The 11,350-nt window shown below is 38.6% G+C and overlaps 2 protein-coding genes across 3 annotated transcripts in view; both read right to left on the reverse strand.

Moving 5' to 3' along the window:
• Positions 1-798: 798 nt before the first annotated feature.
• LOC103511287 (protein tipE-like) lies at positions 799-9,693 on the reverse strand. 2 transcript variants are annotated; one of them, XM_026825095.1, is made up of 6 exons: positions 9,485-9,693; positions 4,375-4,580; positions 3,781-3,908; positions 2,745-2,867; positions 1,957-2,189; positions 799-1,261 (listed from the first exon to the last, which is right to left on the reverse strand). In XM_026825095.1, the coding sequence occupies exons 2-6, from the start codon at positions 4,532-4,534 to the stop codon at positions 1,150-1,152; spliced, it is 756 nt and encodes a 251-aa protein (XP_026680896.1). In that variant the 5' UTR covers positions 4,535-4,580; positions 9,485-9,693; the 3' UTR covers positions 799-1,149. The 2 variants fall into 2 exon arrangements, with proteins under 2 accessions (XP_026680896.1, XP_026680897.1); XM_026825096.1 differs by lacking the exon at positions 9,485-9,693 and adding an exon at positions 4,839-5,364.
• Positions 9,694-10,382: 689 nt separating this feature from the next.
• Positions 10,383-11,350, reverse strand: part of LOC103511288 (discoidin domain-containing receptor 2-like) — a 63,882-nt gene continuing 62,914 nt past the window's right edge. Inside the window, exons 9-10 of the mRNA XM_026825097.1 lie at positions 10,827-10,980; positions 10,383-10,399 (exon numbers count right to left, since the gene is read on the reverse strand). Of these exons, the coding sequence (XP_026680898.1) occupies positions 10,383-10,399; positions 10,827-10,980 (171 nt within the window). The remainder of the gene's footprint in view (positions 10,400-10,826; positions 10,981-11,350) is intronic.

Here is an 11,350-nt window from a genome sequence, read left to right on the forward strand (position 1 = left end):
CATGAAGTTCTCCAAATACTTCAAGCCCTATGTTGAGCGAGACTGGGTGTTTGGTACGCACCATGTGGCCAACCTACTCAGGCAGATTCCACCAGAAGACCAAACCAATGTAGACTTCTCCATGGAAGGATTTACCTGGCCAGACTACTCATGAAGTTCTCCAAATACTTCAAGCCCTATGTTGAGCGAGACTGGGTGTTTGGTACGCACCATGTGGCCAACCTACTGGGGCAGATACCACCAGAAGATCAAACCAATGTAGACTTCTCCATGGAAGGATTTACCTGGCCAGACTATATGATATTCTACTTCCGCGGTGGCAAACTATACGTTCTGAAAGATCCGTATTCTAGGATGGAGAAGGGCAGAATCCATTTCAGAAGGTAAATAAATATTTATGAAGGCCTTTATTATCACGCCCAAGAACGGTGCACACTACCCATCTATCCGGGAACTGTAAATGTTCCTAAGGATAGTTGGGTTTTATTATTATTATTAAAAAAAAGAGAGTTTTGGTAGAGGGAATTGTAACTACTGAGGGCTTATCGTCCTGAAATTGAAGGACGATAGGATAAGAGAAAGCCAGCCGTTCCGAGAACTATCCTTTCATCTGTTAAGGATAAAGTCCGCCCCCCATTTAGGTGCTGGGTCAACACGAGAACACCAGAAAGTAACCCGTTGAAATATTTGCAATCGAAAAACGAGTACAAATTTTTGTCGATGGTGGGATTCGAACCCGGGACCTTCTGCATGGCAAGCAAGCGCGTTACCACTGGATCAACCGTGCCCCGTTACTTGAAGACTTGTTGAAATTATCAGACAATATTGAAAGAAATTGCAGTAGTTATCTGTTGATCTTTAATCTTCATAAATATTACCTGAACTTCAAGAAGGAGCTAGCAAAATATGACTAGGAAGAGCAGAACAAAACAATGGGGGTCCTAAGTATAAGTACTGCTTTATATAGACTGTCACTGTCAGCTTAGTACAAGCTGTTCCATTATAGGTATTAACAGTTTATACTAAATATGTAGGTACTGAACTCTGCATAGAGAAATTTTGCAACAAAAGCTCCCCATTTGAATGTTCCCTATTACTTATATCTACTAAAATGTATACTTACTTGTATTCTCACGCGGATAGTGACAACTATATGTAGGCCGGTTGTACCTTGGACTTGCGAGGGCAATACCAGTAGCCCAGTATGGTGAGGGAGCCGAAAAATAGAACTATAGGCACAACCAGGGCCAGGATAAGATACCTGTATGGAACACGAAAAATACAAAAATTAAAACTGTACGCCTCACTAGAAAGAAAAGATCTTTTTAAAAGACTGAAGTGGCCATAGTTTCGGAACCGCTGCAGAACATAAGGGGCTTTTTTTAAAGAGGTTTGATAGAGGGAACTGTAACTAAGATCTTATCGTCCCGAAAGCAAAGCGAGAAGGAAGACAGGTTAGGAGAAAGCTAGCCGTTCCGAGAACGAACATTATCCGTTCAGGATAAAATCCGCCCCGGGTGGGAATCGGACCAGCGTCCTAGCTTTTACAAGGCAGACACGCTACCAACCAAGCTAGCTAAGCCGAAAAAAAGTAAAAAAATGTGGAAATTGATGGCAAAAGAGGCACTTATTAATAATGCTGTGATATCCACAAAAGTTTTGAAAACGCTCTGCTTTACCACAGGGAATTTGAGCTTTAATTTGGTATTAGACTGCTGGGGTAAAGGGACTTTTCAGTCCTATTCGGGCAGGATAAACAATTCTATTCTATTCGGAAATTGATGGCAAAAGAGGCACTTATTAATAATGCTGTGATATCCACAAAAGTTTTGAAAACGCTCTGCTTTACCACAGGGAATTTAATTTGGTATTAGACTGCTAGGGTAAAGGGACTTTTAGTCCTATTCGGGCAGGATAAACAAGGTATATTCTATTCTATTTTATTTTATTACTCACCTGAGATTGTCATCCCAGTTATACTTAGCCACCACATGGAGGGTGGGGAACACTTTACTATAATAGCAGGGGAAGGGTTTGGGAGGGGAAGATTTCTGCGATGGAGACTCAGGCAGGCCATATTGCTTGACGAAGTTGGTGCAGTTAGTACCCGGGGGGTAGCCGCAGCCTTCTGTGTTGATCAGGAACCGAATGTCCTCGTGATCCCACGGGATAGGTCCTGGACTATGGGACTGAAAACCCAAATCATATATTTTTTTATTTTTTTTTTCAAGGGGTATGATAGAGGAAACTGTAACTGCCAAGGTCTTATCGTCCCGAAATCGAAGAGAGAAGGAAGACAGGATTGAAGAAAGCCAGTCGTTCCGAGAACGAACATTATCCCTTCAAAACGTACTACCAACCAAGCTAACTAGGCTGGCCATGTATTTTTATTTACACGTTAAGAAACAAGGATATCATGATATCAAACATTTAAAACCAAACTTAGACAGCCAAGTTGCCTAGGAGGGTAGAGCGTCTGCCTTGTAAGAGCTAGGGCGCGGGTTCGATTCTCGTCCTGGCTGGTTTTCTCCTATTCTGTCTTCAACTTCGGAACGTCAAGACCTCCTTTGTTACAGTTTCCTCTATCAAACCTCTTAGAGAACCATTTTTTTAAAGAACCCGCGGCCTAGCGCTTACAAGGCAGATGCGCCACCAACCAAGCTAACTAGGTTGGCAAGAGAGCTAATCACGTCACTAACAATCTTATATTATAAGAACGTTATTAATAATATCTAATATCTCACCTTGTTATAATCCTTGAAGAACATCCGGGAGTAATGCACTGAGATCTGATGGCACTTGATCATCTGAGCAGTACACCCCTCTCTACAGGAAGCCCAGTTACAGTTGCTGATCCCTAGGTTGATCTAAGTAACCAAACGGGTGGGATTGAAATAGATGTCATATTAAAATGTGTATATTGTACAACTGTGATACCAGAGAGTTATGTCAGCCTGTCTTGTAAGCTCCTCCTTATTTCTTCTAAAGGTATACCTAAACCTAATTCTATTCTTTTCCATCCTATCTTCTTTCTTCGCCTTTCCTGGTGTCCTGACGGGGTCGGCGTTTTTCGTCGACCTTCCAATCAGCCGTAGGCCAGCCACTCACTATCAGGTGTACCTGACTGGCGGACCTTTTCAGCCGTACTTGTCAGGTCTACCATAGGTTGATCGCTTTTGGACTGACATTTACTTTTGGCAACAAAAATTTACAAGTTGATGCCCTTCACACTCAATCTTTGTAATACAAATAACGTCTTAGAGAGTGATGGATATGAACTGATGAATGAAGATACTCACGTCATGACGAGAAATATTACAGGTGACAGGTTCGGCCTCATAGTCCGCCATTATGGTTTTGATAGCAGGTTCTATGATATTTATAAGAGTTAATTAAAACCTAAGGAAACTTGAACCTACATAAATGAAAGAAAATGAAAAGTACAAGAAGGCAATTTGTAAAAAAAGAAACAAATATTAGGCTACAAGTTAGTAGAAAAAAGTTTTCATGAAGTAAATTTATGAACTTGAAAAAAAGTTTAAGGAAATTGGATCTACTTTTTTTTACGTGTTGGATTTCTAATTAATTTCTACGTAACTTAGTTGCGGACTTGGCCGTACTTGTCAGGTCTACCATAGGTTGATCGCTTTTGGACTGACATTTGCTTTTGGCAACAAAAATTTACAAGTTGATGCCCTTCAAACTCAATCTTTGTAATACAAATACAGTCTTAGAGAGTGATGGATATGAACTGATGAATGATTGAATGAAGATACTCACGTCATGACGAGAAATATTACAGGTGACAGGTTCGGCCTCATAGTCCGCCATGATGGTTTTGATAGCAGGTTCTATGATGAATGGAATGAGGAAGAGAAACGCAAAGGCCGACAGACACGCGGTCACACCTGACGGACAGAACAGAGGACACTAGAAATTAGTGACGGCATCACTTAAACAATCTTTTAGGGTCCAAGTTCCTAAGGAGTTTAGGGAAATATGCATAAGGGAGCTTTTACTTGGTCGGTCACGCATCCGTTGCCTAAGTTGGAGCTTCAGTGAACTGTTGGAAACTGATTCATCAACGTGCTATCACAGCTGTCTAAAAGGAAGTAAAAATATTTCAAGCCAGCCTAGTTAGCTTGGTTGGTAGCAAGTCTGCCTGTTAAGCGCTAGGTCACGGGATCGATTCCCGCCCGGGGTGGATTGTATCCTGAAGGATACTGTTCGTTCTCGGAGTGGCTGGTTTTTTCCCATCCTGTCTTCCACCTCTCTTCAATTTCGTGATAATAAGACCTTGTCAGTTTCTGGCAGTGGTAGACCTAGAGTGGCTCAGCTTACGACTGAAAAAAGTAGAAATAAAATCGCACCAACCTGAGCAAAGTGACACGTAGAATTTGGCTTTCTGCAGCGTGGTCTGCTCTTCAGGTTCCACTTCCAGTTTCTCCTCCTTCTCCCCCTCCCCCTCCTCATCATCCTCTTCACTGTCCTCGTCCTTATCGCTGTTCTGTAGTTTCGTCTCTTCCTCTTCCATCCCGTACTTGCTCTTCAGAATCTTGTTAATGGTCGCCGAGGTGGATCTGCAATAAGAATGATAACAGTGGGAGATACTTCGTGTGGTGACTATCCTAACTATGTACCAAAATGTTCCGAAATGAATGTATAACATAAAAGAACAGCATTATAGACCCATGCATTCTAAGGGGAACTGCCCGTGTCTTTATCCATCCTGAAACTTGACTGATGTATTTGCTCCACTTTACACTCAAAGTTGAGGCAATTCTTCTTAGAAATTATTTAAATTCTCTATGTAATATATTGTAATATTGTATACTTACTTGCTATTTGGTAGAGAAAAAAATAAGAAACGGCAGACAGAGGTTTTAACACTGTTTCGGCAACGATCTATCTAAATAAAATAATACTGACACAAATGAGATAATTTTATTGTTATGCACAGATTACCTAATGATACACTATCACAAAATCATACTTGTACAAGTATCAGCTCAAATCACTACCTCGAAATATCTAATGTTGTTCTTTTGAATAAAATAGTGCTTTATTTTAATGAAACAAAAGGAATTAGGGTCAACATTTTTGCATATTTTAGTGTTGAATAACTTTTGAAAGCTCTTTTTCTTTTAATGAAATAATCAATACAATTGTGCCAGGTTTTGGAGTCACCCACAGAATATCACAACACGAAATAGGCACTGAAAATTACTTGAAATTTTAAATACACAGTTAAATTAATCTTGTTTTAAAATAGAAAGTTAAAAATGGTTTATTTCTAATTATTTTCCAAAGAAATCTGTCCTACTTGTACGTCACAGTGCAGATATGGGTTTCCAACACACGAAAGTTTTAGTCTGTGCTTTAGAGGATTGTGAGGGGAAAAGTTTACAAAAAATGCGACATGGAATATGCGCTCCTTGCTGTCTTCTGCCCTCTTCCGTACTAGAGGGCAGGTTTTGTCCGGGAATGGTATTGTGTCGGTCACTCACGCTCAGATTGTCTGACAGACCGATGGAACGGGTGACGGGAAAAGCTTACGACCGAGGTGTCAGGCCGTCTGAGACCTAGGTCTGCAGCTTTTTCCGTCACACACGTTTATATTCCCTGAGCATGAGTGGCCGGCATTACAGTTTTTGGTTTTGGTTTAAAATTTTGTGCCGTTTTTAGTTTCTCCTTTATGGGTGACTAGGTGACCAAGGGCAGTAGGCACAACGCAAAGTACGTACATACTACCAGAACAATTTGTGCAGTTTTGTTGATTAAGATCCGTATAAGCTTAAACCATCTTTTGGGGCTGTTTGCCTCTACACCTCAGCCTCAGAATGGGCTTTTCGTATACGAAGTACCCCATTTGAATTGCAATGTTGTAGATTTTTTTTCAAAGTTGAACAATTTTCCTAGCCAGGATTATCAGGCATACTAAGGCGAGTGTGGAACTAAGAAAGTTCATAGGTAGGTACCTACTTCTACTTGTCTATGCCAATCCATGAAGAGGCATGGATGATGGAAATTAGTGCCCTACACGCCCTACACTTGAATTTAGACCACGCTACGCCACTTTTTGTAGAATACCCGTTAAGAGTCATAGCACGCCCGATACATGCCCATCCCGTGCTCGATCTAATCTGGCATGGAACAGTGTGTCCCCAAAATTGTGTTTTCATTCAACCATTAACATTTTTACTAGCGTTTTGACTTCTGACGTCCAATGTCACACCATAGGGAATTCAACAAACAAAGTTGAATTCAATAAAGTTCCCAGAGGTCAAACGATAAGGTAATAAAAGATTTAAATACAGGGGGTTCTACAAGAAACCGAAAGACCCCCCCTACCCCGACAAAATCCCGGATACGGCCCTGGTAAAAGACAAGAAGGTGGCAGAGGGTTAGAGGACAAGAAGAAATAAAACTGGAGGATTAAAGAGGGAGGGACGTAGCTAGAGGGTTAAAGGAGGCATAAGGTTGAAGAGTAATGAAAGGGTTGATTGTATGCATGGTGAAGGGTAGAGAGATCACAGAAGTAATAAAACCTGTACCTACTACGATATTACAATATGATACCTACTTACCTGCTGGCAGTGTGTAGTGGTATAAATAATATTTCCATACCTACTAGAAACTCATACAGGGTGTTTAACCTAAAAGTGCCCCACAGGAAATTAACCCGTAAAATCAGTTTTTTGCCCTACAAAAGTCCCCAGTACACTTTCCGGGTCTACTAAGCATTCTTTCTCATGTAAATTTTGACGAGGAATCGAACTTATAGCTATAGATTGAAGATTCTGTAACTTTGTGAAGGTCCATCTTGACTAGGTACCGGTACCTAGGTTGAAATATTTTTTTACACTATTTTACAAATAGTGAAGAAGTATAGGTATGTTTATCATTTCAACCTACCTAGAACTTATAGCTCTATCCAACTAACAATTAGGTAAGGAGTTACAGTTTCGATTCTTTTATAAGAAATGGTAAAATTTTATGAAGAACTCGATGGAGAAAGTTTGAGATGTATGCGACTCAAATATTGAGAAATTGTAAAATTTTTACTCCCTAGTGGGCCATAGTTTCGCAACCACTTCGGGAACAAAAGGGGCTTAAAACCCCAAAATTTATAGTCAAAATATCGACTGCGCTGAAATAGACCACCGTAAATTTGGGGTTTTAAGCCCCATATGTTCCGAAGCGGTTCCGAAACTATGGCCACTTGACTTTTATGGTTTGGCAGCGGTTCCCAACATGTGGGTCACAGACTTGATTTCAGAATTTACCTTTTTTAAGTACTGCTTGTTGCATTGAAATTTCTAAATAACAGGCGTTTGCTTTAGCTCAGCGATTCGACTTTTTGAACACGTGGTTAACTCGTTTTATTGTAGGTAACGGGACTATTGACAATGAGCATGTGAGATTAGTTAATCCTGTGTGTGTTATTTCAACGCCGAACCGAATATGGTGGAACTTCTAACACTATTTGGACTTACAGTTAAAAAGTTACGGGTTCGATACTCCCCTGTGTGAGGGATTTTACAAGTTTTTTTTATATAATAGGCAGTTAATCCTGTGTGATTTTTTTTTTTTTTTTTTTTTTTTTTTTTTTTAATGAGGAACTTGATGGAGAAAGTTTGAGATTGTATGCGACTAAATTTGATGGTGGAAATATATTAATAAAAAAAAAAAAGAAAAAAAAAACAACAACAACAACAACAGGTGTCAATGTGAAGCACGTATACAGTATTTAATATCAATATTACACATACAATATAGGAAGCTAGATAATATAACATAGAATATATACAAATACATTGGAACATTGATAATTACCTAAGGTAAGTTAAGTATCAAATTATAGAAAGGTAAGAGTGTGTTTCACCTACCTTCTTTTTAGTCCCTAAAGGTGTGTCCACACATAGTGGACGCCCGTCGATCGATGTGAATTTATTGTCAATCGACGGCAGTTCGTCTATGTTTGGACACACCTTACAAGTCTGTTAGCTTAACAGCACATCAAAAGAAACTTAATTACTTAACAGGCTGTTAGCCCAAAAAGCCTTATAGGGACTGAAAAAATATTGTTGAAATCCAACCTCCATCAATAGGTATAGAGTTCGCCATATTTGAACTTTATAAATTGAAATTAAGGAGCGCGGTAGCTCTCCGCCCCGTCAAGTCAAAATTCGACAGCCTACTAAGAGATATTATACCGCCACAAACCAAGTAGCCTTCTGGTAAACTGAAGTCTTTAGTTTTTCAGAGATCTGAATAATGTCAGACGGACTTTAATACACGTCAATGTCAGTGGACAAAGCCCTACAAAATCAATGGGAAATTTTTTGATAGGGTAGTTTTAGCACTCTAAGTCACGTCATTAGAAATGAAAATACTACCCTATTAAATTCGCAAATGGATAATACACGGTTTATTTATTACCTATTTTAACCTTTCATTTATGTAAATTGGGGAAGTACTCAAAAACATAAAGTCAACATTAAGTAGGTATTAAAAACATTGAATTGGTAGGCAAGTATGTACTACATACTATTGGATACAAAATATACAAAGCAACATACGAATATCAGACAAGAAACAAGTACAAAGCGAAAAATTTCTGCATCGTCGCCATTTTGAAAAAATGTAGGTATGACCAACGACATCTATTGGGGTAGAGAAAGTTATACAAGTTTGATTTTCTATTGATATTCTCATTCTAAACGTTTTTTTACCTAATTTAACAAGTTTTTATCTTTTGTGGGGCCCAAAAGAGTTTTCAGACAGTTGAAACCAATTTCTTAAAATAGAGAAAGCAATCTTGTGATCTCAGGTATCATAAGCATTGTTTAGTACACAAAATAAGTTTTTTTTTTACTTCTGTGGGAGAGTAAGTCAAGCCTCTTTTAAATCTCGAAGAAAAAGACAAATTGAAGAAGAATGAAGGACAAGTAAAATCCAGGATCCCATTTTTGAAGGAAACACTTACATAGTTTGATTAATCATTTCTTCAATGAAAGTCTCTCTATCCTTCATATTTCCTTCTGCCAGACATCCCCAATAGATGTCGCGTCTTACCACACTACCTATGTAAAAGATCTAAAAGATATGCCCGCAAATACGCTACCTATTCACCTAACATGCATTGTCATTGTTTGTTCTAAACGTAATTTTTGTGCAACTTAATGGTGCTCGCCGAGGTGGATCTGCAATAAGAATGATAACAGTGGGAGATACTTCGTGTGGTGACTATCCTAACTATATGTACCAAAATGTATGTATAACATAAAAGAACAGCATTATAGACCCACGCATTCTAAGGGGAACTGCCCGTGTCTTTATCCATCCTGAAACTTGGCTGATGCATTTGCACCACTTTACACTCAAAGTTGAGGCAATTCTTACTTTACACTCAAAGTTGAGGCAATTCTTCTTAGGAACTATTTAAATTCTCTATGTAATATTGTAAATATTGTATACTTACTTGCTAAATGGTAGAGAAAAAAATAAGAAACGGCAGACAGAGGTTTTAAAACTGATTCGGCAACGATCTATCTAAATAAAATAATACTGACACGAATGAGATATTTTTATTGTTATGCACAGATTACCTAATGATACACTATCACAAAATCATACTTGTACAAGCTTCAGCTCAAAGCTCTACCTCGAAATATCTAATGTCGTTCTTTTGTATAAAATAGTGCTTTATTTTAATGAAACAAGAAATAAGGTTGAAGAGTAATGAAAGGGTTGATTGTATGCATGGTGAAGGGTAGAGAGATCACAGAAGTAATAAAACCTGTACCTACTACGATATTACAATATGATACCTACTTACCTGCTGGCAGTGTGTAGTGGTATAAATAATATTTCCATACCTACTAGAAACTCATACAGGGTGTTTAACCTAAAAGTGCCCCACAGGAAATTAACCCGTAAAATCAGTTTTTTGCCCTACAAAAGTCCCCAGTACACTTTCCGGGTCTACTAAGCATTCTTTCTCATGTAAATTTTGACGAGGAATCGAACTTATAGCTATAGATTGAAGATTCTGTAACTTTGTGAAGGTCCATCTTGACTAGGTACCGGTACCTAGGTTGAAATATTTTTTTACACTATTTTACAAATAGTGAAGAAGTATAGGTATGTTTATCATTTCAACCTACCTAGAACTTATAGCTCTATCCAACTAACAATTAGGTAAGGAGTTACAGTTTCGATTCTTTTATAAGAAATGGTAAAATTTTATGAAGAACTCGATGGAGAAAGTTTGAGATGTATGCGACTCAATATTGAGAATTTAAAATTTTTACTCCCTAGTGGCCATAGTTTCGGAACCACTTCGGAACAAAAGGGGCTTAAAACCCCAAAATTTATAGTCAAAATATCGACTGCGCTGAAATAGACCACCGTAAATTTTGGGGTTTAAGCCCCATATGTTCCGAAGCGGTTCCGAAACTATGGCCACTTGACTTTTATGGTTTGGCAGCGGTTCCCAACATGTGGTCACAGACTTGATTTCAGAATTTACCTTTTTTAAGTACTGCTTGTTGCATTGAATTTCTAAATAACAGGCGTTGCTTTAGACTCAGCGATTCGACTTTTTGAACACTGGTTAACTCGTTTTAATGTAGGTAACGGGACTATTGACAAATGAGCATGTGAATAGTTGATCCTATGTGATTTTTAACGCCGAACCGAATGGTGTAAATTTCCACCTCTCTTCAATTTCGAGACAATAAGACCTTGTCAGTTTCTGGCAGTGGTAGACCTAGACTGGCTCAGCTTACGACCGGAAACAGTAGAAATAAAATCGCACCAACCTGAGCAAAGTGACACATAGAATTTGGCTTTCTGCAGCGTGGTCTGCTCTTCAGGTTCCACTTCTAGTTTCTCCTCCTTCTCCCCCTCCCCCTCTTCGTCATCATCTTCACTGTCCTCGTCCTTATCGCTAGTACTGCTTGTTGCATTGAATTTCTAAATAACAGGCGTTGCTTTAGACTCAGCGATTCGACTTTTTGAACACTGGTTAACTCGTTTTATTGTAGGTAACGGGACTATTGACAAATGAGCATGTGAATAGTTAATCCTGTGTGATTTTCAACGCCGAACCGAATGGTGGAACTTCTAACACTATTGGACTTACAGTTAAAAAGTTACGGGTTCGATACTCCCCTGTGTGAAGGGATTTTACAAGTTTTTTTTATAAATAGGCAGTTAATCCTGTGTGATTTTTTTTTTTTTTTAATGAGGAACTTGATGGAGAAAGTTTGAGATGTATGCGACTAAAATTTGATGGTGAAATATATTAATTAAAAAAAAAAAAAAAAAAAAAAAAAAAAAAAAA

This window comes from Diaphorina citri, unplaced genomic scaffold, assembly GCF_000475195.1.
Source record: "Diaphorina citri unplaced genomic scaffold, Diaci psyllid genome assembly version 1.1 scaffold696, whole genome shotgun sequence".
Taxonomy (NCBI): Eukaryota; Metazoa; Arthropoda; class Insecta; order Hemiptera; family Psyllidae; genus Diaphorina; species Diaphorina citri.